Genomic DNA, 27,001 nt, shown 5'->3' on the forward strand with positions numbered 1-27,001 from the left:
CCTCAGCATCTCGACGGTAATCCTGTCATACCCTGCAGCTTTACCTAATCTCATACTTTTCAATGCTTTCACTATTTCATCCATGCTTATCTCACTTTCATCAACATTTATAATAGTTTCAATAGAAGCTGCCGGATGTTGTTCATGCACTTCCTCTCTTTCAAACAAACTTTCAAAATACTCTTTCCATCTCTTTAGCACACATTCTTCTCCTCTTATAATGTTCCCATCTTGACTCCTGATTATACTGAGCTCCGAGGTAGACGTTTTTCATCTGGCTGTTTTGATGGATTTCCAGAAGAACTTAATGTTTGACTGGAAATCTTCAGTGAGCCTCCTATCAAAATCATCCTTTCGTTCTTCTTTCTTTCTAGACACAACTGCTTTCGCTGCTGATTTCAATCTTTTATACTTCGTTCTTGCTTCCTTTATCTCGTCATCCGTTGCCTTTTGTACTTTTTGGTTAGCTTTTGTTGCTAACCAATCCAACCAAGCTTTCTTCTTTTCTTGCACCGCCATTTGTACCTCTTTATCCATCCACAAATTATAGTTCTTTCTTCCTTTCCTTCTTTTAGCTACCCCGCATACCTCAACAGCAACATTCACGACCCCTTTCTTAAATGTCTCCCACAAATCTTCAATCACACCTATCTCTTCTATGCCTTTAAAACTTTCTTTCAGTTTCTCTACATACTCGTCTTTCCTTTCTTTTTCTTGTAGATTTTCCACTTTTACTCTGTCCAAAACACTCGTAGGCTCAGCTCGTCGGTGTCGCCAACGTTTAAAAAGGCCGCGCATTCGGGCTATGACCAGGAAATGGTCTGTGTCGAGGCCTACACCGCGGTATGCCCGAGCATCTAGTACTTTCTTTCTCAGTCTTTCATCTACAATTACAAAATCAATCATACTTCTAGACTCACCCTCATCTCTTGTATACAAATGGATCTTTTTGTGGTTAAACATTGTGTTGGCCACGCAAAGATTCCATTCCAAGCATACTTCAAGCAGGCTTTTCCCATTTTCATTCACTCTCTCGTCCCCAAACGTACCCAGAACTCCTTCATACCCATCACGCTTTACTCCAACCCACCCATTAAAATCCCCTAACATCACGATCCGTTCATTTTCTCCGCATTTATTCAAGACCTCTCTCATACTGTCCCAAAATTCCTCTCTCTCTTTTTTGGCTTTTAATGACCCACCTCCGCACAGATCCGTCGGTGCATAGACCCCAAGGATAAACAAGCGAGTGAGTCCGACTTTTAACCTAATCCTGAGGAGTCTTGGGCTAACACATTCATGCTCTATCACACATTCTACTATTCGAGCGGAAAGAATCACACCAACTCCCTGACAGCCTCGACTGGTTTGGGGGACTCCGGACCAGTATGCTGTGTAGGGACCATGAACCGTGACATCACATCCTTTCCTCTTCGTTTCATTCATGCACAGAATATCTATGGATCGTTCATCCATCATCTGACATACTTCATCTACCTTATCATCCACTCCTCCTCTTACATTCAACGTAGCAAAGCGGCTCTCCATGGGCCGCTTTTCGCCCCCGCGAGAAACGAGACGTGATGGGTGGCGAACCACATCGCCGCCATTTTGGTGAAATAACCTATTTTTATTAGTCTCCATTGCGTTCCCACGAATAGCAAGGGAAAGGTTTGTCCACCCCAGCAGAGCCCCGCATGCCAGGGTAAGGCTAGCCTGATTCTGGGTCGCCCGGTCCCAGGGCAGTGTGGCACGCTAACGACTAGGCTACCCTAGCCATGCATCCATCCGCGCGGCAGACGTTGGATTGGCGGAGAGGGTAGGAATAGGGAAAGGGAAAGATAGGTGGTGTGAAAGGAAGATTGGTAAGTTAAAGTCGGAAATAGGAAATGTAGGATATTACCGCCCAGGAGGGCAAGGATAAGGACAGTAATAGCTATGGGAGCCGGGGTCGCATACCCGTATACTTATGTACGTTTGGTACATCTGGAATATAATATAGGGTGAATGCGTCCACCCAGAAAAATGGACAATTAGGCGCCATAGCCCCGAACGGTTTTATTCAACTATAAATACTAAACTATGCCTCGAATTTGGCGTACAAGATAAACACAATCTATATCACTGGTACTTTTATAAATTATCTTGACGAAAATAGTTATTAGCTCTTTAAATTTCGTAATACTAATGAAAGACGCATTCGCCCCACTCAGGGCTATTGCGTCCAAAAATCCCATTTTTCATAGAAACATCATTTACACGTAGAAGTTATTTAAAATACCACTTATTGGTATTAAAATATGAAATAAGATGAAATGCCCTACGTCGAATCATATGTTATAACCCTATAGAATTACAAAATATTTTTTTATAATCGGATAAATATGCCATTCAAAGTATTGTAACGCATTAGCCCCGGTTGACCTTATATATATATATATATACACACATATTTAGATTATATACATATTTAGATAAATTTTTAGTAAGTGTACTTGAAATTCACTAAAAATAAAAAAAATTGTGTGTGTACTTATGTACACGCGTTAGAAGTTATACTTCTTTGGCGTATGGAAAAATAAATCAAATTTTAACAAATACTAAAGATCAAAGATAGTATAAACACTCAGCATTTAAGGTTAATATAAACAAGTATAGAAAATTAATTATTTTTATTTATTTATATATCAAATTTGTTAATATAACTACCAGAAATAAAACAAAACGAAAAAAAATATTTTCTTAGATAATAATGTAATAATTTTTAATTAACGATGTAAATAAATTTATTTACTATTGCATAATTATGCATACCGACAATTAACCTCAAATCTATAAATGCACTCAAAACAGTTTATTCAAATCAGTTTATCACTAATATTTAATATAGGAATATAGTAATAAATTATTAGTAAAACCGTCGTATATGAAATTTATTTAATAAAAACACCAAAATAATATTTATTTATTCACACTGTTTAATTGTACTGTTAGGAAACACGTGTTCTAAATATAAAAATACTAGAATATACAACTTGAACATAGTTATCGATTTTCATGCCACCTAGAACTAACTTCACGATGTAGAATTCAGGTGTCGGTGTGCGCGCGCATCGTATAAATTCACTCTCATCATTTTTCTCCATCGCCATATCCATAAAAAATATTGCAACAAAAAAACAACCGACTTCAAAAACACTATTCCAAAACAATAGATATAATACCTATGCACTAAAACGTATAAAATAAATTGCATATTTTTATACAATCAACAATTAATTAATCTAATTCTAGTTACGATTATTGTTATTTATGGATTGACTTTCGAAAGAGATGTAAATAGTTTAAATGTTAAAAAGTTGCGAATCATTGTTCACTAAGCGTTTAAAAAAAGAGCGACAAATACTTTATACTAGCACAACTCCTGCCAACCGCAGTTTCCCTGAAAACGTACTCTAAAATGGTCACGAAACGTTGGATTAAATAAAAAAATTATAAAAAAACTTTTACGCAAATATCTACCTTATGTAAAAGTGAAGTTACAATTACACGAGTTTAAATTCTTTAAGGGGTATCAACTTGCCAACTATAGGTACCGTTTTATTTACTCATGTGCTATAGGTATCTTATAATTATAAGTATTTATATAATACCTAAGTACTGTAATTAAATAAAAAAAGTATAAGGAAACTTTTTGTTTTTAATATTTATTTACTATGATGCATTTAACGGAACATTTATATCTAATGATCGAAATAAAAACAATAGATACTTTACAAAATATTTATCGAAACTTTTAAACCCCCTATACTAGTCTGTACTAGTACTAGGGAGTCGCCTTTGCACAGAATGCTGGCTAGGTGAGCACCACAGCCAGCTCATGATCTTAGCTCAGAATAATGAGTTCTATGAACAATCCTTAGCGGCACTGCATTGCCACACCACACCAAAGAATAGGTTCCTCAGTTTGTATATATGTATACTAGAAATTATGCGTTCACTGTGCATTCCCTAAAGCTAATAGCTACTGTAAGTATATTATGTTACCTACATAAGTATGGTTAATAAAATAATAATAAAACAACAAAATAACTTTCAAATCATTACTATTTCTTTATAATGTATTTGTGGTTATTACTGCATTATTTCGGTAGGTAATATTTGTATTTTTATATAGTCTAATCTGAATTAAAAATAATCATAAGTTGTCGATTTAATATTAAAATAAGCAGTTAACGCACTCACCTTTCTTAAGATAAGACTTTTTCACTTGGTACCTAAATGTTAACGCCTGAATTATAACGAGTGCAAAATTGAGATTGTATGAATTGTTTTGTAGTTAAATAGCAGGCGCTTCTTATGGTGGTAGGTAGGTTAGTGTAGGAGTTGTAGGTATATATTGGATAAGAGATATCGATCTAAAACTGTCAATAGTCTTACCTAAAGTTTGAAGATAATGCTTTCAACAAATACAGATTGGAATGTTAGTAGGCAGTGTAGAAAAATTGTTAAGTTTAGCTTAACAATTTTTTATTATATTTATAAGCCTGAAATTTGTAGCATGACTGTTACACAAATATTTAAAAAACATCTTAGTGGTTGACTTCAAAAACAATTAATTCTTATTAAAAATATTTTTAACAAATCGACTTAAATATTTTTATTTTCACCCCAGACTTTTGAAGATACCTACTTTATTTACAGTGTTTTTCAGCAGACCAACAAAAATAAAGCCATTTATTATTACTATTTGCTTTAATAGTTTCGGTTAGTTATTTTACTAAAATTATTAATATATTTCTTAGAATTACATCGTCTGTATCTAAATTAGATACTATAAAAATCTCCATGCCTATATATATATGCCAACACTTCCCGCGCGGCCGCAGAACCTGCTGAGCTGTTTTGTTCATCCACTTGTGTTTACAATAGTCGTATATTATGCGGTTTATGTTACGGGTTGCTAGTTAAACAAGCCTAGTTGTTGTAAATTGTTTTTTTATGGAAGCTAAGTTAAAACTAGCGAACGGTTACGATACCTAACGTTAAGTGAACACCGCTGCCCACTTTTTCTGGAATCACTAAAGGAATTTCTAGAACGTTGCCGGCTATTTAGGGTCACGCAAAACCCATGCCCAATTTTTCCGGTAACATCGCACAAGGAAGCTGGTTCCATAGCTTGGCTGCATGTGGACAGCAAAGTTAATTAAAAACCACACTGTTGAAGAACACCACACATCCAGATGGTGAGGATGACACCCAAGTTTCAATCACAGCCACGTGATTGTGTTACGGCGGCAGGAATCAGGTCAAACAGCGCTTCGGAACATTTTAAAATAAATGATAAGATAAATGCGGTAGAAAACATATCGTCCCCTGGCGAGAAGCTGGTGATTCACTTGCAAAAAAAAGTCACAGGAAGTCCAAATCATGGAAGTTTCAGAAAGCAGCACCTTATGCCATATAATATGAATAAAATATACAAGAAGATCACGAGCTGATCGACTATAGCGAATGCCGTATTTTCGGTATCAACTGGTGTTCCCCTGTTCTGAACTGTTCAAGAACTGGCGGTTCAAGATGCTCACCATGATTTTGCATAAGAAGACAGCCAATGGTAAATATATTGTAAGCCTAAAACCGAATGAACAAACTTCACTCAAACGACCAGCTTAATGTGTGGCACAATTAACCAAAACGAAAATTACTTATTATATTATTAGAATTTTTTCGACGTTTTCACATCTGCACTGTCTATCTATACATATGATGTTTTAAGCCAATAAAAGACGCAATACGAATCATCAATTTATTGCATTGACTAATAATTACAAGACCTTATATCTAGATTTGTTGATGACGTGGTGAGCGGAGGTCTGCAGCTTGAGCAACTCTTCCTTGATGAGGCGCGTTATCTCCGCCTTGGCCTTGGCCACGGCCAGTTCTTGAGAGCTCTCAATGGCTAGGTAGAGCTTCCTCTCTCCCTCTGGCGGAGTCTTCCCCGGCGTCACGTACGTCCCGCGGACCGTGATGCCAGCCTCGGAATACTCGCTGATAAGTGCGAGGGCCTCCTGCATAGGACAAGATGAAATATATTAACATGTAGGTACTTATGACTCGAATGGACGAGGTTGGAGGAGGCAAACGGATCTAGGAAAAGAAAAGAAAATAATAAACATTATTATAAAATGTAATATTATGTATCTGATTTGAATAAAAGGCTTAGTTGAGCATTTACCTGTAACATTACTTTCTACCTTTCAAATCGCCCGCGCTCATGCCTTCGATTCGAACAAAAACAAAAATTGCGGCGAATGCTCTATGCTCTGTTACGCTCCTTCCTATACTCACCTTATAAATAAATAAATCCAAACGACTTAATAATTCTCAACTAATTATCTTCATTATTGGAACACAGTCTCAGAGTTACAGGAAAGCATATACCTCCACCTGTACCTCAGATAAATTATACGTCTATATAGACTGTGATAGCAGTGCAACGTGGAAAAAATAGCGGCCAACCGTTACTCTATTTTCAACAACGGTCACACACAACAAAGTGACTGACGCATCGCAAGTGTAAGACATAGCTGTTATGCACACTAAAGCTTATTAAAGCCTGGACTGTTCTCATGCGTTGCCTAACAACAAGAAGCTCTATCTAGACGTATAAATTATCTAAGACCCTTTATCCCAAATCTATTTTTAAATTTCAGAGGGAATGCAATACAAATTTAAAGCTGACAAAGTTCGTTAGATACATTAAAAAGTTAAATTAGTTAGCCCAATTGAATGTTAAATAAATCAATTATAATATAAATATTACCTGTGATATAAATATTAATGCCAATAATGATAGCGTCGCTGTCTGTTCAACATTTTAACACAGAAGAAAATAAAAGCGCCAATTAATGCGAGTTTCAACAACATCTTGACTTTACAATATAATTGAACTGAGTGGAGAGTACTGATGTAAGTAGATGTCACGAGAAAGTTGCATCGCAATAAATACAGTTGGAATATAAAGCTTATTTCACACTGGGTTTTATTATAATTAAATGAAATAATAATTACTTTTATATGGCATAATTACAAACTGCCAAATTGCTTATACTATATGCACGCCCCTATATATATAAATATATATATAATAATTATATTTAAAATCACAATTCTATATTCAGTTAAACTGCATAGGGCTCTTTGAAATCTCTCTCTCATAAATTCAAATATTTTTATTCAAAATAGGATCCAAAATCAGTTATTGAACGTCAAAAACTACCACCCATTCAAAAGAGACTGCCTCAGACCTGAGAAAAATGGGCGCAAAAAAACTCAGCGGCCTTTTTTTTTAAATATGAAAATATGTATTACAATGTGATATCGTACAATAAACATTTAAAATTAAAGAGCCTGAGGGTGTTCGCTTTATTCCCAGTCCGTGGTGTCATTAAGAAAATTGTTTATGCTATAGTAACCTTTCCCACACAAACGTTTTTTAACAATTCTTTTAAATTTCGTAAAACATTTGTTTTGTACATTTTCTGGGATCATATTTTAGAAGCATTTACATCGCCCAACAAAAGACTTACTAACTCGACCCAACCGAGTAGTAGGCATTATAAGCTTATGTCTGTTTCTGGTGTTAACATTATGGTTATCACAGTTTCTAGCAAATACAATTATGTGCCTATGAACATACATTACATTATCAAGAATATATTGAGAAGCAACAGTCAAGATGTTAATTTTTTGAATTTTGCTCTCAATGATTCTATAGGATTTAGGTTATAAATCGCGCGAATAGCCCTCTTCTGCAGCACAAAGATGGTATTTATAACGGCCGCACTGCCCCATAACAATATACCATAGGACATAATACTATGAAAATAACTAAAGTATAACTACTAGTCGCGCATATCAGTTAACCGTCTAATTTTTGTATCTATGTCAGTTAACCGTGTAATTTTCTCAACAGCATATGCTGCATAACTAATGACTTAATGACTTACCATCCACATTTCAGTGAATCCTTTTCCCTATGGAAACTTATTAATTTAACAGAATACATATACTCATCAACATAATACAGACCCCAACGTGAAGCACGTGCAAAATTCTGAGCGGATTGGCTCGACCAAAGGGCTGGTCAACATTTTATAATCAAAATGACCCATACCACCCAGTTCTCAGAATAAAATAAGCTTGCTTTACATTTGTCACGTGATATGTGACCACAAGAAGGTGAACAATTAGAACACTGAAATTGAATAGGAAACACACTATGATAATTGGATAGAAAAATTTATAAAAAATTTCACAGTATGGCTCTCAATAAATGGAAGAACGCGCAGAAGGAACAAATAGGCCCAAAAGTTTCAGAAGAATGGCACTTATGGCAGAAATGATCTGGTAGCTAATGAAAATTAATTCAGTTTCATTCATATTTGAGACATAGATTTACGATAACAAATTTAAAAAGGTTAAATGGTTAGATAAAATTAAGATTATTGGATTTTATTTATTTATGTGACCACACCTTTAGGGTTATCGGGCAAGGCTTCGCAAACGCAAACAGATACATAGGAAACGGGGTTGAAGACTCGAAGATCGTAAAACTTACAATAAGTAAACAAGGTCGCGGGTCAGCCATTATCTTATCAACGACACTATATTATTGGTATCACTGTTTGTGCTTACTAATTAATTGGCAGATATTTAATCATTGCAGAGAGTGTGGTGCCTTAACCCTAAATATTGTAAACCCTAAGTATTAGATTACTTATTATTATTTTAATATTAGACAGTGGGTATTATTGTGTCTCTTGGTGACATTATAAATCCATATTGTGTAATCTGACAAAGTTAGCTTTCATTTTGGAAGAGAACCAAAAAGGTAAAAAAATTGCAACGACGGAGTTCTCAGACAACAATACATAAAAAATATGCAAATCGCGGCCTTTCAAACTGAAAATTCAATATGTTGCCTAACCTCGTGTATAGGAATCAGAATTCAATATGTTAATTAAACCGAAAAATGGGCAACAAAATTTATTCAAATATGTTGACATAAAAAAAGTTATATATCAGGTAAACCGTATCCACCACCACATATTTTGAGATTGTATTTCGAGTCCAGTTATCGTTGTTTTAATAGAGACTCATGCAAACGCTAAACATTCTTAGTTTGGAGGAGAAACACATCTATAGAAACCGAAGAACAAATGAAAAATATCAACAGCCGGGAGAAACTCTTGAATACGCTTGATTCTGTGTTTACTTAGTAAATTTGTTTGATAAGTTTCAATAATCTAGAAATTATGAGATCAAGTGGACCGAACAGAGTTATAGAAGAGAGAAGTCGTAGTGTTGGCGAGCATTATTGTCAATTTTAAAAATTTAATGAGATAAAGATAAAGCAAATAGTTATAAATAATGAATTAAATCACAAGTTAATGATTAGTAAGCTAGCCCACCTTGCTGGTGACCCGCCAGCGAGCCTGCTGCGGGAAGTCGTTGATCTCCAGCTCGGTCTCGTACTTGCGGAACACCTCCTCCGCCACTTCCAGGCTGGCCTCATCCCGGGGCTGGTAGTTCAGTCGCGTGTTCAACTTGGCCGCCAGTTGTTCAGCCACGGTCTTGGCCTAACAATTATTATACCAATTAGATTGTTTTTTAACACTCAAATAAACTAAGCGCTTTTCAAAGCGTCACTATAAATATTTCTTTTAAATTATTGAATCAACCTACTATTTGTTGGGAAAAAGTAAAGCTCGTGAGAACATACAAGAAACTCAACGGCCACTCTTTTTATTCAAATAGAGTATATGAATCGTGTTAAATAATATCAAATATTTTATATAAAGTAATAAAGAATAACTGTATGAATATAAATTATCGTATATTGGATCCATCAATCTTCAGAGCTTTAATTCATTGTTTAAAAATGCTTCGTGAACATGATGCTTTTCAAACAATTATCTCATATTAAGATATTATTTGTCCGTGGCAGCTAGCAATAATTCAAACCAAAATGTGCACATCCATTTTGTGACGAAAATAGAAGTGGTGGCATTTCTATCCTAGATGTATATTAAAGTTTGTTACTACAATTATATATTTTTACCTAGTCATGCCATAAATACTGAAACAAAGAAAAAAGTGTGTGCGTGTAATCTTTACGCGTGATTAAAGTAAAAGTAAATTATAATTAACATTATATGTATACTTTTTTTTTGCTTATCTGACTTATCTGAAAGCTCATAGACAAAACATGTTATTTTCGTTTGCCCTTGTTTGTCCAACCTATTATAGGACATCCAGTATATAACAAATATTCTTAAAAAGTTGAAAGACAAGAATATTTAATTTATAGCATTAAATATATACTTACATTAACTAAAGCCGTGTTATTATTAATAATTGAACAAAATAATGAAATTATTAATATCACACATATCAATATAACGATGTTATTGAATATTAACGAATATGGCTCTATGAGCTCGGACCTTTTGTTTGTCCGATGGAGGAAGAAAAATTAACGAATGTCGCAAACGTCAGACTGAGAATTTTTATTTGTTAATTATTGGTCATAAATGAGCAAATACACTTGTAGATTTTCAGAAAATGTTAATGAGTAATACGAAATAATTATTTAAACCATTAAATTATAATGGTTAAAAATTGTTTCAATTGATTTTTTTCTGTCGGGAGTATTAATGTTATTTCCGTCACAAAAATATTCTGAGAAAATACCTCCAAGTCACGCCTAAAGAAGTTTTATCTAACTAATGAATGTCGCAAATGTCAGAGAAATTCTGATAACTTATATATTTTTTTTTTTATGGAATAGGAGGACAAACGAGCGTACGGGTCACCTGGTGTTAAGTGATCACCGCCGCCCACACTCTCTTGCAACACCAAAGGTATCACAAGAGCGTTGCCGGCCTTTAAGGAAGGTGTACGCGCTTTTCTTGAAGGTACCCATGTCGTATCGTCCCGGAAACACCGCACACGGAAGCTCATTCCATAGCTTCGTGGTACGAGGAAGAAAGCTCCTTGAAATTCGCACTGTGGAGGACCGCCATATTATATGTTATTGATTACAAAAGTAGTAATAAGAAAATAAATTATACAGTTGGAGATTTTCAAAAAATATTACTGAAATGTAAGACCATAAAATTATAACGGCTTAAAAAAATTGTTTCAATTGACTTTTTTACTGAGCGTTACTTCCCGTCAGAAAAAAATTCCAAGTTACCTCAAGTTGCGCCTAAAGAAGTTTTACATCAAAGAAATTCGGTTGCAAATGACATTTATTACTTTTACAACATTTTCGTTTAATACATAAATTATAAAACAATTTAAAATATAAAAAGCTCATTCGAAGCGGTCTCCATTGGCTGCAATCCAGTTTTAAACGTTGAGGTCAGTTATAAATAGAACCACGCACTCTTTTCGTGGGAAAATTCTTCACATCCAATCGTCCGGATCGTTTTAGAGACTCCAAATTATCACGGCCTCTAGAGCATGCTTTCAGAGAGTATTAAATTAAAACAGTTTGTAATACGACGGTGTCCCGGGGAAGAGTACAATTATGTATTTTGTGGAAAAGAATGTTAGGTATTAGAATAAGAAGTATGTATGAAGTGAGATATGTATTGAACTGGGGCCGCTCCCTCACCGTGATGAGCGTGTGCTCGGCCGTGGTGGCTCCCTTGAGCACGGCCTCAGCGGCCTGCTGCGTGGCCCCGCGGTGGTCTCCGAAGCCCCGCGCCAGGTTGATACGTGACGCCAGCCGCCGGGCCAGCTCCAGCTTGGGCTCGGAGCCCGCGGGGGCCGGCGGCGGACCCGGCCCGGGCTGCACACACAATACACTCTGCAACCGACTACCCCAACGTTGTGAGTTATATCGAGTACAAATACCGCTTGGATTATTTTGTACTTCCACAAAATAACGCCCAATTCATTCATAAATGTTTCGTCTGACTGCAGCAAATATCACTATAGTTAGTAAATGGCACTAATCTAGTAACAGTTAGGACGATTATCTCGTACCCTATCAATCATATTAATTCTTGTCATAATGAACGTAAAATACAACCATAATCACCGACAACCATAACTGCAGAAGCTTTTATCTTAGAAGTATCTCATTAATATATAATGAATTCAGGTATATTTCGGAATGTGAAAATGATAGATCCCATTTTAATAATGTTCCCCAGATAGATCCGGAGTATTGTAATATATCAAGAATTGTTAATAACTCACATTCAAAATCAAATATTTTCATTCAAAACAGGATGTAACATCACTTATTGAAAATCAAAAAACTACCACCCATTCCAAAATGAATGCCTCAGGCCTGAGAAAAACGGGCGCAACAAACTCGGCGAGCTTTTTTTTTTCATCAAAAAATATGTTTACAAAATAACATTGTTCAATTAAACTTATTATTTAATAGCCTGAGGGTGATCGCTCCATTCCCAATTTGTAATATCATTAAGAAAGTAATTTATGTTATAGGAACCTTTACCACAGAATCGTTTTTTAACAATTCTTTTGAATAACATAACACTAATTTAGAACATTTTCTGGAATCCTGTTGTAAAAACATATACATCACCCCACAAAAGACTTGCTAACTTGAGTTAGCCGAATAGTAGGCATTATAAACTTATGTCTGTTCCTGATGTTAACATTATGGTTATCTTTCTAGCAAATTCACTTATGCGCCTATGAACATACATTACATTATCAAGAATATATTGAGAAGTAACGGTCAAGATGTTAACTTCTTTGAATTTTGCTCTCAATGATTCTTTAGGACCTAAGTTATAAATCGCGCGAACAGCCCTCTTCTGCAGCATAAAGATGGTATTTATAACGGCCGCACTGCCCCGTAACAATATACCATAGGACATAATACAATGAAAATAACTAAAGTATAACTACTAGTCACGTATATCAGTTAACCGTCTAATTTTTGTATCTATGTCAGTTAACCGTCTAATTTTCTCAACAGCATATGCTGCATTACTAATGACTTACCATACACATTTCAGTGAATCCTTTTCCCTAATAACCTACATTATAACATTTTAAAATTTTTAACCACGTATACTACAGAACTAATTCTGTTCACCAATTCTACAATATGAAAGCCCCAATGTTATTTGGAATCCAGAGTTATGCCAACAAACAAAACAAACTTGCATCACAATTTTTGACATTTGTTACGGTAAATTTTATATATTTCGTTTTCTTACTATTTAACTTTAACTAAAATTTCGATTTTAGCGCTAAACCAGTACACGATGTCAGATAGAATATTGTTCACTTCGTCATACATTGCTTGGTTTGATGGTGATAGAAACTGGAATCTCAGAAAAAAATTCTCAAAAGTACTGCTTTTGAGAATTTTTTTCTGAGATTCCAGCAACTTCCTGCTGAGATTGAATTATTGTATTGTTTATTGATAGATTGTATTCAATGTTACGGTCTTTTAATCCTCCAGATTTCCAACAGTACTTTTAACAATAACAACAACAACATACCAATTACAAAATTCAGCACCAAGTAATTGGCTGACGCACATGAGCTTACCTTAATTTCCTTGACAATCTTCTTAGCAGCAAGCATAGTCTCAATCTGTTGGTCAAGATCTCCCTCCACGTCTTCATCGTCAGAATCCTGCAGACCCAGGGCCGCCTTTTGGTACTTTTTTCTCTCTGACGCCGCTTGAGCTTCTGATTCGTCAAATTTGAAGCCTGGAAGAGATATGATTGGTATTGACTCCAACACGGATTAATTGCGATGATCTAAACCAATGCGTGCACATACGTAGGTCACACTAAAAGTTTTGCGTAACTTAAAAAAATAACATGTTATAACCAAAATATTATACGTTTATTGCTTTTCAAAATACTCTCCTTTACATTTTAAAAATTTTTTCATGCGATCGAACCATTTTTTAAAACAGGGGGACCACAGATCTGAAGGCATGTTTTCTACGTGCTGATTGAACGCTATCACTGCCTCTTCGGAATTGGTAAAAGTGAAACCTCTCATCAAATCTTTGATTTTGGGGAAAATACAGAATTAACAGTGTGCTAGGTCGGGGCTATGTGCAGGATGGGTGACGAGTTGTACTTTTTCGGAAGCTAGAAATGTGTTAGTTTTGTTGGCCGTGTGTGAAGAAGCGTTTTCATGATGTAGGAGAACGCGGTTTTTTGGTCGTCGCGAACTTTTTTTAACACCCTGGGTAAACAAATGGTAGAATACCACTCGGCATTAACACTCTTTCATCTTCAAGTGAAATTGTGCAGATGGGAAAATCTGGTAGTACTAAAACTGGGGTAGCTGAGAAAAAAAATGCGATAATTTCAAAAATCATCGCTCTAAAATCTTTTCGACTTAATTTCATTTTCGTTGTGTAGAACTTTGATGTGTGATAAAAAACAATTTATAAATGATTTCCCGCCAATTGTTTTTTATCACTAAGAAGGTTGCAGCCTTTCCAAAAATATAACATTCGAAATTCAAATAGTTCCGATTAGCTAGAAGTGCAAAACTTTTAGTGTGCCCCATGTATACACGTTATTTTACACATATTATATTTAAATTAAAAAAAAAATTATTCACTGTACCATTTATAAGTTATTTAGTGCAAGTCAGAATGAAGTACCAATAGTTACAATAATATTCAAATGAGTATAACAATATTCATTAACAAAATTTAGAACATTAATTCCAACTATCTTTATAATTCAAATAATGTTTCACATTATAATAGGCCTTAAGATGTTAATTTATTTTTTACGATACATTTAAATTTTTTAAAAGGTAATATTTTAATATCGTTTGGGAGTTTATTATAAAATATAATACAATCTACTTTAAAAGATTTAGCAATTTTACGGAGCCTAGTAGATGGGATGGTATTCTTTTTAAATTGGCTACTATGTTTATGAGCGTATAGGAGGTTATCGTATATGTACTGGCAGTGTACTGACATAATATTAATTTCACTAAACTTTTTTCTCAATGAATCCGCATTTTATAGACTGCTCGAATTGCCCTTTTCTGCAGCACAAATGTGTTGTCAATATCTGCGGCCCTACCCCACAATATAATTCTGTAGGACATGACACTATGAAAGTTGCTGAAATATACAAGTCTAGCTGTTTCAACATCTATCAGCTGCCATTTTATTTTATCGCAAATACTGCAGAGCTTAGTCGTTTACATAAGTTTTTTATATGAGCGCGCCATTGTAAAGCCTAATGTGCCTAAGCATTAGGCATAGAGTAGAATGTTGTCGTTTCTACTACATCAAGTTTTTCTATATTATTTTTATAGGTATTGGTTGTGCTTTATATTTACAAGTGTCAACCATTTTGTTAAATAATAAATACATTTTGTTTTCCTTTCGTTTAAAAGTAAGTTACTGTCATTAAACCAATTTACTACTTCAGGAATGTCGTCGTCAGATTTATTTTTAATGGCGTTTTATTTTAAATATCAAAGGTGCATCGTCATTATTATTAGTGAGCGAAGTAAACTTTACACAAATCCAAATCAACTAAAGTCATAATAAAATAAATTAATATAAAAAATAAAAAATAAAAAATATATATCGAAAAATATAACAATTTCCATTCGTTATCACTTTTGTGCCCGAACGTTGTTTACAGCATCGAGTTTTTTATTATACATGACAAATGTCTCGCTCGCTCGCGGCATGTTGACCGTCTGTCGACATACCGCGGTCCACGGCTGCTCTTGGGACTACGCAAGTGTATGTGGAAGCGTTTACTACGGCGATCTCACGTTTCCCATTAAATATAAGCTTTCTTTTCTCTTAATTGTAGGTCTGTTCTGATTGTAAACTTCTACACCTCCAATGACATGGCTTCATCCTTGATGATAGACGTACGTTGTCCACAAGCAGCGGAGACAAAAGAATGTGGCCTTAACTGTGGACATCATTCACAGAGTTCCAGGTTTAGACTTTGGACTTCAGTCATAAGGACGATTAGATAAGCCCCAGTGTTTGATCGCACGAGCACAGGACCCTCCGATATTCCTGCCAAAAGCTGAGGGCTTGCACCGGAGTCGTCACCGTCAGGGCAGTACCGACTACGACGGACCCACAAGATCAACCAACCATATAACCTATGAGACTTGCTCATATATTTTTTTCTATTAAACGCATTTCATAACGTTTTATAAAATTTAAGCGTGTATATATTTTATATTAATTACTAACTGTGAATATTACACGATGTTATAAGGACAGCAAGATTTTTATAACGATCGAGAACACACTATGATCATGTTTTGTGACAAACTCTCATTTTAAATGCTACACTTCGGTATAAAGCTTGATCTACATACAAACATAATAATAACATAATATGTGACCCGTACACTCGCTTGTTCTCCTATTCCATAAAAAAAATAAAAATCGCGAACGAAAGTTCTGCCTTCTCTTTTACTCGCCCTGTCCCGCTCACTCCAACTCTTTCATTCGCACAATTGGTTAAAGATAGCGTAATATGGATGAAGAGATAAAAGTGACGAAATGAAAATATGAAAGGCGTTAAGCCGCTGGTAGTTTTTTTTATGGAATAGTATTACAAACGAAAGCGAAATAGGAATAGCATGTTTTTAGTTAGTTTAGTTAGTTATGAAAATAATGTTTCAGGAAGGTAAAATCTACAGTAGGCGTGACCAAGCTAAAATCTCCTACTACCAAGAGAGCTAGTTCATTGATGATTGAATAACAAACAATCGTTATTTTTACCAGAAAAAATCTGAGTTAACGTCCAAGCAGAAACCTTAACAAGTTAAACCCCAAAAAACCATTACCTTTCCCACTGAAACCGCCCCCAGTGTGAACCTTCTTGCCGTCTTTCTCCTGTGCCTCCTTGTACTTCTCCCACAGGTCCCTCAGGTCTGTGGGAGGCACGGCTCCTGCCAGCTCCATGGCCCTCACGACGTCCCCGGCGTAGCGTCCCTGCTCCGGAGTCAGGAACGTCCATGCGTACCCCTTGTTACCAGCACGACCAGTTCGACCGCATCTTAAAATATTAACTGACTATTATTTTATAGTATTATAATACTAGGCAACTAACAAATTACACTTTTTACAATCACACTTATACAAATAAGAGTTAATTCATTTTATAGAGTATTGATATTTTACAGAGATATTGATATTTTAGTACGACAATGAATGAAAATTAAACGCGACTAAGAATCGCGTAAGAAATGACCAACACACATCCATTTGTTAATAGTAGCTCATTATTTTTCTAGCTGTGCAATATATATAATATATAGATAACATTATTAAGACAGTATTGAATAACACTACTTAAATAAATATAATTATTAATTGGGATATCCTATGACTCCATGACTCCATCACGCGCTACCAACGCCTGCTAACACATTAACTAATCAATATAAAGCCTCCTATCCACTATCGGCGTTGATTGTTGCTTGTATAATCGACTGTGATCATCGTGTAATGGCGCTTCACAATTGGCGTTAAAAGGCGATTAAACGCGAGCACGATCGTGTTGAGAGCTTAAGCTCGCTTCTAGTCGCCGATCATCGTCTATACTCGTCATAGAGATCGCGACAATCAGAGACTTGTCATGTCTCATGGATGCGTACACGATTGATTAACATCATTTATTCATCACCTGTGCACGTAGTCCTCGTAGTGGTTGGGACAGTCGTAGTTGACGACCAACACCAGCTGCTTGACGTCCAACCCTCGCGCCGCCACGCTCGTGGCCACCAGCAGCTTCACCTTGCCCGACTTGAAGTCCACGATCGTCGAGTCCCTGTCGAATTGATCAATCCCTGTAACAGATCACTAATAATATATACGAGCTTACATCATTAATACGTCCAGGTAGACTGACGACATGACAGCTCTGAAAACTTCGAAATAAATTGAGTTTACAACTAACCTCTATTTTGAGCAATGCATGCACACTACCACAAAGTGTCATACAAATCGCGAGTGTAAGACGTAGCTTGTCACGCAACTAATATTCCTGGCCTGTTTTATCGGTTGTCTAATAGCAAGAGACTCTATCTAGACGTATAAATTATCTAAGTATACGAGTATTGGAATACGCGCGGAAGTATGTGAGTGCCTGATACGTCAATAGATACACTATCAACGATAAAAATATCAACTATATTAAACTATTAATAAGTAAAAATAAAATTTGAAATATTTATTAATTATTATTACTAGACGTACTATTTCTAATACCTTGATATTAGTCACGGTAAGTAACTTTTCGAACACATTCTTAACATTGACAAATCTATACTAATATTATAAAGCTGCAGTGTTTGTTTGTTTGAACGCGCTAATCTCTGGTACTACTGATCCGATTTGAATGAATCTTTCAGTGTGGGGTAGTCCATTTATCGAGTAAGGCTATAGGCTATGTTTTTTTTTCAAAATTGAGATCCGTAATATGAAATTTGGGATCCGTAATAAAATTGCTATTTTGCTATTTTTGCGTGCGCTGCAAAAACTATTGACAATAGAACAAAATGATGTACAGGCTATAATATAGGCAATATTTTACTACTTATAAAACTATCGCGTGAATTATACTTTATATGGCAAAACAACGTTTGCCGAGTCAGCTAGTAATATATAATAGTACAAGAACAGAAGACTCACTCCGGAAAATCAATTAAAGAAATAGGGACTCTTTTTGCAATACAATAAATTACAATTCAGTTCGCACAGAGCTAAAAACCTACATTTAAAATTATCTAGAAGTTACCTCTCTTTTTATCGCTGGATTCTTACCTCTTCTGACTACGTTATTGTTGTCTACTTTTAAAAAATTAATTAAATCTGAATATTTATTTAATACTTATACATTTAATAAGAACCGATATAACAAAGCTAAAACTGACCTAGCAAATGCTAGTGTCTACATTCAAATAAAATGTGTATCGCTAATACATTTATAATTACAAAAATAAGACTTTCCTATCAGTACACGTAAGTAAATATTCACCGGTGAACGAATATAAAACATGGAAGCATTTCTGGCGCTATAAAATATAACAAAAAAAACTATGCCGTAGTGGGCTGGGCTTACAAACAGTTTGGTTAGGCGAATGAGCGCGATTGAATCACTGTCTGACGAGATTTTTAGAACAAACTAAACAAGGATTTTTCAATACAAAATGCCTTAATGTATTTTTAAGTTGTATAGGAATCATGGGGATCATCATCCCAAGGGTAGCAGTAATAATCACTTTTCACGTGTATGTACTTATTACTGAAAAATACAATAAAACATATTTTATAAGAGGGATGGCATTATGAATGCTGTGACAGCACGTTTGACTAACATTATAATATTATAAACCTAAAATATTTTATTAAGTTACAAACAGACTTAATTTTTATTTTTATGTGGGATGGTATTCTGCTGTATTTTTTCGTTTTTCGGTAATGTTTACTTTTATTTTTCGACTCTTTCTACTCTACCTATATAAAAAAACTGTACGAGCAAGTGCCTTTACTATTTCCGGTTACTTTTAATTTATATTCCTAAATAACGGAATCTTAAAGATAATGGATAAAAGCTGTTCAATTCGAGACATATTATTCCTAATGATACCTAAAAAGACATCTCAAATGTCATCAACACAATTTAAAAATTTAAGATTTCTATTTATCCAATAAGAAATTCACGATGCTTTCTAAAAGCGCTGTACCAATTTAAACCAGGAGAATTCATTTGGCTCGATGGCTGCACGATTTTGTTCAATGACATATTTTATTACTTAAAAAACCCCACAGCATTAGTTTTTCAAAAGTTTGTAAGCACTCGTAAGCACTGCACTACTTTGCAAGAAGAGACTGCTTATTTACTCATATCGCCAAAAACGAAATTTACTTATGATTTTTCACGTCATATAAATTATTACAGTGTGGTTGTACACACTGTAAAGAACCTGATTGCATGCATACGATTCGCCTAAAAGAACGCTGGCAACGATCATCTGGAGTGGCTTAAGAATATGGGCGCCGATGATCACTGACCGTGGCCCGTAGATCTTGTGAATCCTTTTTCTTCTTATTGCTTATAATATTGGCAAGAATTATTATTAAACAGCATAATATGAAGATGGTCTCTATAATAAGCTCGAGACGGCAGTAAATAATGTAGGTATTCAAAAAAATACCTTAACTTTTTTTTTAATACTAAGGTTATGAATGAGTATCAATTACAATAAGCAATACATGATCTAATGTTCATTGATGAATTATTGTAAATATAATGAAGGTATAATGTCGGGGCACACACACCATACAATTTATAATCACTCGTTGAACATTCCACTATGAGAAAGCCTCGCGTGCTTAAGCTGAAAGAAAATATGATTTTTCTTTTAATAATTATATCAATAAAACTTTGTAATAAAATCATCTACTTATACTCAATTAAGATTACAAATAATATAATGTATTACAGTTTAATGTACATCTGTCTGATCTGTTCAAAAATCTATATGAAATCTTACGGTTACTTAAAACTAACCCAGCCCGGTGCTAACACTACGGGCCTGCATAAGTCAACTGAATACCTTAAAGTAAAAAAATATGAAAACTGTGTTCTACACAAATAAAACTGAATTTTATGAACGATACGGATCTAGAACCCGCGACCTCTCGCGTTCCGTGCGAAAGCTCTCTCCAACTGAGCCAACCGTTCGAGTGATGTATCGTCATAAAATCTTGTACGCTTTGTTCAACCCTCATGTTGTGACTTCATCTACAAGATCTACTTTACAGTTGATAACCTGCTCAACCCCCAATATTTGCATGTCAGGAAATTGACTTGAGATGTCGCTCTTGCAAATCTAAACAATTTGTTATGTTTTAAAGTGATAACCCTCACTTCTATGATTTATTAAACAAATAAAACTGAATACAAAATGTTATTAAAGTGAACTAAACTATTGTGTACTCGGCATCTGTCTGGGAAAATATAATAATATTACGGTCGTACTCTATAGAATAAGGGATATATTATAAAGGATATATAAACCGTTGTGTATGTATATTAATATAAATAAGGTGTCTGTTTGAGATTATCAACATAAAACCTTAATGAGTGTTTACTTGTTATACTTATCATAGATTTTTATGTGTCCATCTATCTGTTTGTCCCTGCTTCTCTCGGAAATACAATATTTTAGTAATTATTTTGTGTGCCATATTGAAAATTATAAATAACATCTGATTATTACTACAAGTTGAAGTGAACATACCTCCGTGCAAGCTCATACAGGAATAGGAAGCCTTCATGAGGTCTTTGAGCAGGCTGTCAGCGTTCTCCTGCTTGTCCACGAACACAATGATGCTGCCCAGGTGACTGTACAAGCCCAGCAGCTCCAACAGTTTGAAGAACTTGGCATCTTCTTCTAGCACGGCGACGTGTTGCTCAACCTCTTTGCATACTATGCTTCGGCCACCCACCTAATGCGATATTATATAATCATAACTTTTCTTACAACGTAACTATTACAATATGAATATACAAGGTTTTTTTTTAAATAATATCGTCTAAACGTCCTGCAGAATGGCAGGAACACTTAACGAAGCCGTTAATTTTAAACTCCTGTATTTGAATTGAATGTTATCCTTGAACTGCTTGAGTATTTTTGAATTTTTAACAGACTTCGGCGAGAGCAGACAAGTGTGGACATTCATTGTGAAGACTCTTGGATTTCACAATTTGACGGAACATTTACCGTACGACCACTATACTAGCGTTACGTGTGTGAGAGAAAGCCCTACATTGTTAGACGCATGTCATCATGGAACCCAGAGCGTTATTAAAACAATAGGTACATAAGGTGAACTTTATCATGACTCTCATCCTGTACTTTTAAGATTATTGGGTTCAATAAAAGGTGATGCATAGGATCTTACCAGCTAAAAAAAATTAATAAAAAACCAACTGACTTCAAAAAAGCTATTCCAAACCAATAGATATAAGATGCATTAAAAAGTAAAAAAATAATTGCGTATTTTATACAATGTAATTAATTATTCTAATTCTAGTTACAATTATTGTTATATTTGGAATCAGTTTCGACCCGCCGCGGACCCACCCTCACCTCTCACCTTGTCACGTTGCTCGTACGACACAAGCACATCCCACCTATAACTATGTATGTAGTTACAAACCTAACTTGACTGACATCGACTCCAAATATAACAATAATTGTAACTAGAATTAATTAATTTAATTGTATAAAAAACCGGGCTGCAGCTCGTCAGGCATGTTCGCGGTGTCCCCGAATTTTTCGCGATAATCCGGTCTTCCGCCTCTAGACATCAGGAATCCAATATTCAAGCGCTAGATCTCTGTTCACATGGATTAGAACAAAAATGACTGCACAAATATGTGTAATATATAGTTTTAGTTACTTTAATATTACTTTTAACTTTGCACCCCTTTACAGTGTCTAAATTTTGTGTAAATATGGGTCTCATTATGCCTGAAATAAATGCATTTTATTTATATATTTCCTATTGCAATTTGATTACAGATCTCGAACTTTTTCGATTGATCATCATATTCGACAATTACTTGGTCATAACGACGTTATGGTAGGTGACTGAATACCGGGATAGCATAAAAAAGATTCGGTTGAGTAAATCGTTAATTTTCTCCTAAAAAATTAAGAAATCCGTTACTTTGTCATGGATCCCACCACCAGAACCTAACCAAAATCTCACCAAACTACCTTTGAAGTATATCCTTTCCAAAAAAAAAAAAGAATTATCTAAAACGATTGGTGCGATATTGAGTAATTCGTCCATTTTTTTTTAAGTCCATTAAAAATACATAATATGTGGTTCTCTTAAAAAAACATAGACCAGATGCATAAAGATTTAGTTTTATTTTTTACTATATCATTTTAAATGCCTCTATTAAGTTAAAAAAATCGATCATTTCTCGCCATTTTCCATGTTTTGTGAAATTATATAATGAAGTGTTACAATAGAATTGCAGTTATGATATTCTTGCAGAATGTAGTAGTCTTATATTATAGACATATACCAACACTTCCTCTGTGCAAAATGCGAGGCTATTGAATTCAATTACATAGGGCTGAATTTTGAATTTTTTTGTAATAATTACAAAATTATATATAGCATGTTAAACACTTTATAAATAAAGCTAATAATGAGTTGACCAAAGAGCATTCAAAAAATAAATCAAAATAAGTCACCTGCACTTCGATAGGTTTCTGCAGGATTCTCCTCGCGAGTGCCTCCATCTGCCGCGGGAATGTAGCACTGAACATAACAGTCTGTCGGTCTGGGCGGACATTGTCTATTATCTTCATAACCTGGACACACACAGCCTTTACTAAAGCACGAATTACTTTATTTGAATATATTAAATCCACTTATCAATGTCAAAAGTTTCTTTACCATTTATCACACATCATTTCATCAGATAATTTTTCACTTACCAATATGAATAAAAAAACTTTTTATTTTATTTGATGTTCCCAACTAATTCCTATCCTGGGCTTTAACCACCAGTAAACCTGCTATTCAAATACTGACAGGTCACTGTATACTGAATAATCATTCGGAAATAATGCATACAATAGATGCAGGTACTATCAAGGTATCCGTTACTGCTGCAAGCCACTAAGGCACAAAAATGTATACACTTAAGGCAGCACATCCTGCAGCCAGAAGACACTCGCTACGGTCTAAAGAATCTGGAACTTCCTAATAAAGAACGGAATGGTATGAAAGGCCCAAACCAAGCAGCAACAATACCTGTGGTTCAAATCCCATGTCAAACATTCGGTCCGCCTCATCCAGCACGATGTAGGTCACTCTCCGGAGGTTGGTGACCCGGCCACTGTTAGCTGCCAGCATGTCTATCATCCGACCCGGAGTACAAACTATCATTTCGGCACCGCGCTTCAATTCTGCTATCTAAAACATTATTTGTGTTATTACAAAAAAGTTAAACATGTGTTGAACACTTGTTTTAAAAAAGTACCATTACATGTCTTTCTGTTGTATAGCGTTCAACAATCTTTAGACAGTGCTTATATTTAAACACGAGTCGAAGCTTGAAGGTGTGTCTAACTGATAGCTCATATTCTTAAGGAACATTTTGATTATATGATGACAGATTGATGACAGCAGACAAAAATTGCGTTCAGTTTCTATTTGTGTTTGAAATAGATATTGTTGTTATTGTTAGGTCACTGACGTTGTTATAGTTAGGTGACTGTTTAACAAAACACGTTTCTAAGCCATATTTAAATTATTTTTTGTAATAACACCGTATTTATTTAACTACACACATGCACATTATTCTTAGTCTATTATTGGAGGAGAAGTAAGAAGTAAAAAAGAGAGTTGGTGTTAGCTTCCTTACTATGTGTTTCGAGGTCCATACGTAAGGGGTACTTTGAAAAGAAAACGCATTTGCTCAGCTTAAAAGCAGGTAACACTCATTCGATTTCTTTGGTATTGCAAGTGGGTGGTGACTTGTACGCCTATTTATACGATCAGTACAGGTTCTGACACAGATTCGCTAAGATGGCAAAAAAAAGGTATGAGTGTATGGAACAGACATGCTAACGATATTACAGAGGAACAGCTCATAGGGCTTTAGATTTCTAGTCTAGCAACACAACAATATAAACTACAACATTTGTATAATTATAGATTTCCCCAAACTAACGCCCAATTCAATATTTTTCTTTTTATTGCACATTTAAATAATAATAAAAGTAATTAGACAATAATGGGGGGATAACAAGGGATAAATAAATAATATTATATTTTGTTAGTGTTAACGATTAAATTTAGTTCTATTTCTATTCATTTCAAGTTGAAAGTTTTCAACACAGTATATTTAATGAGAACATTTTTTTTAATTATGTATAATAGATGGGTTCCCAACCTGTTCTGATATCCCGGTGCCTCCATAAACACACACAACCCTCAAGCCAAGAGATTTAGCAAACTTCCTGATATCCTTGCCGATCTGCATACACAGTTCTCTTGTGGGTGTCATGATGAGAGATATCGGCCCATCAGTGTCTTCCAATGGGGGTTGGTCAAGCACATGTCGAAACATTGGCAATATGAATGCTAAGGTTTTGCCTGACCCCGTTTTTGCAATACCAATTAGATCTCTGAAATGAAATATGGTGGAGAACTCAGATCATTTATACTTCTAAATAGACTGTGACAGAGTCGAAAAAAATTGAGGTTAACTGGTAACCTCTATTTTAAGCAATACTAACGTTTACTAACAATTTTGTGCAAGTCCTAAACAATCACGTCCGCTATATTGCTTAAGTTGGTCATACCATATATCAATATTATATCTACATATTTCAAAAATATGATATTTGCGACCCATTAATTATATACCCTTTAAGAATTTTAATAGAGACGCGAAAAAGTTCGTGTTATAGAGTTTTGTACTTGGATATGTTTTATAAGTAAAACTTTAACTTGGGAGTTTTGAAGTGAAATTTTGTGACACATACATCCCATAACAATACTTTCAAGGTTGAACTGTTCAACCAATTATCATAATATTTTGCACAGATACTGTCTGAGATAATGATGAGATAATATAGAGTATATTTTATAAGTGCCCGAAAATATTAAGAGAGCCCATACAAACGCGTAATAAACTTAACTCGAATGAAGTCCCAGGTAAAGCTCATTATATTATAACGTTAATTATGTAAAAATAAAGATCGAAACAATTTTTTATTTTAAAGTGATATCCCTCACTTCTGGGATAAATTATGCAAGTTAAATTTGCAACCAAGATTTATAAAGGATGCGCGACTCCAACCTGCGACAAATTTAATCTAAAAATCGTAAAGTAGTACTTGTAGATGGAGCTACAACCTGAGAGTTGAAAAAGACATACCAATATTTACGATCAATGGGTCACTTGAACGGTTGGCTCAGTTGATGAGAGCGCTCGGACGGAATACGAGAGGCGCGGGTTCGAGTGCCCAAATAAAGATAGTATAAATTTTACTATTATACATTATATTATATATTACCTTCCTGACATGATAGCGGGTATGGCCTGTGCTTGAATGGGTGTGGGTTTCTCAAAGTTAAGCTTCTTCAGTATATCGAGCTCTTTCTTACTGATGCCACAGTGAGCCCACGACTTGATAGGTTTTGGACAGCCCTTGCCCTTCACTCTGATCCCCTCCAACTCTGTCCTGTATGCTTCCACATCTTCTGGTGTCATTCGAGCCAATTCACTTACCTTTAAGTAATTACAACTATGAAAGTCTATAATCTTATCAAGTTTACAATCATGAAATTCTAGTTTTATAAAAATTATAGTGGATATTGACAGTAATTGTCATTTTAAAAAATTATGCTTTCCGCCACTATAGGAAGTTGAGATTTAATGAGATTAGTGAGCGATGTTGGAGGTTTGGGTATTCAAATGATTATAGTCTGACTGCGATAATAAGCTCCTTTATTAGTCTATACGAATACTTATATACTAGTTGGAGAGATGAGTGTGTGTATAGGTGTATAAAGGTGTTACACACACTATGAGTGATAAGACAGTCATGTAAATTAGTATCAGCATTTTGAAATAATAAATATTTATAAAATTAAAGGCTGTGATTCAACAGAATATAGGTTTATATATGGGATATTTAACATTTAATCAACACACATTACCTCTGTATAAAATGCTTTCCTAAACTGCATATATTGTATGCCGGAGTGGTCAACTTTTGCCAGATCCTTCCGTTGCTTAGACGCCAGGTTGGCAGCCGCATCCTTTATGTCCTCAGTTTCCTCTTCTGATGAGTATTCTAACCCATCTTGGTTTTGTTCTATTAATTCTCCTGTAACAACACACTTTTATCAGATTATACT

The 27,001-nt window shown here is 35.0% G+C and overlaps 1 protein-coding gene across 1 annotated transcript in view; it reads right to left on the reverse strand.

The window, feature by feature from the left end:
- Positions 1 to 5,795: 5,795 nt before the first annotated feature.
- Positions 5,796 to 27,001, reverse strand: part of LOC126977449 (probable ATP-dependent RNA helicase DDX46) — a 29,751-nt gene continuing 8,545 nt past the window's right edge. Inside the window, exons 7-18 of the mRNA XM_050826245.1 lie at positions 26,801 to 26,970; positions 26,155 to 26,369; positions 25,026 to 25,260; positions 23,882 to 24,043; positions 23,317 to 23,436; positions 21,343 to 21,550; positions 17,721 to 17,883; positions 16,879 to 17,090; positions 13,612 to 13,775; positions 11,687 to 11,863; positions 9,477 to 9,644; positions 5,796 to 6,071 (exon numbers count right to left, since the gene is read on the reverse strand). Coding sequence (XP_050682202.1) covers positions 5,829 to 6,071; positions 9,477 to 9,644; positions 11,687 to 11,863; positions 13,612 to 13,775; positions 16,879 to 17,090; positions 17,721 to 17,883; positions 21,343 to 21,550; positions 23,317 to 23,436; positions 23,882 to 24,043; positions 25,026 to 25,260; positions 26,155 to 26,369; positions 26,801 to 26,970 — 2,237 coding nt within the window. The 3' untranslated portion in view covers positions 5,796 to 5,828. The remainder of the gene's footprint in view (positions 6,072 to 9,476; positions 9,645 to 11,686; positions 11,864 to 13,611; positions 13,776 to 16,878; positions 17,091 to 17,720; positions 17,884 to 21,342; positions 21,551 to 23,316; positions 23,437 to 23,881; positions 24,044 to 25,025; positions 25,261 to 26,154; positions 26,370 to 26,800; positions 26,971 to 27,001) is intronic.

This window comes from Leptidea sinapis, chromosome 45, assembly GCF_905404315.1.
Source record: "Leptidea sinapis chromosome 45, ilLepSina1.1, whole genome shotgun sequence".
Lineage (NCBI taxonomy): Eukaryota > Metazoa > Arthropoda > Insecta > Lepidoptera > Pieridae > Leptidea > Leptidea sinapis.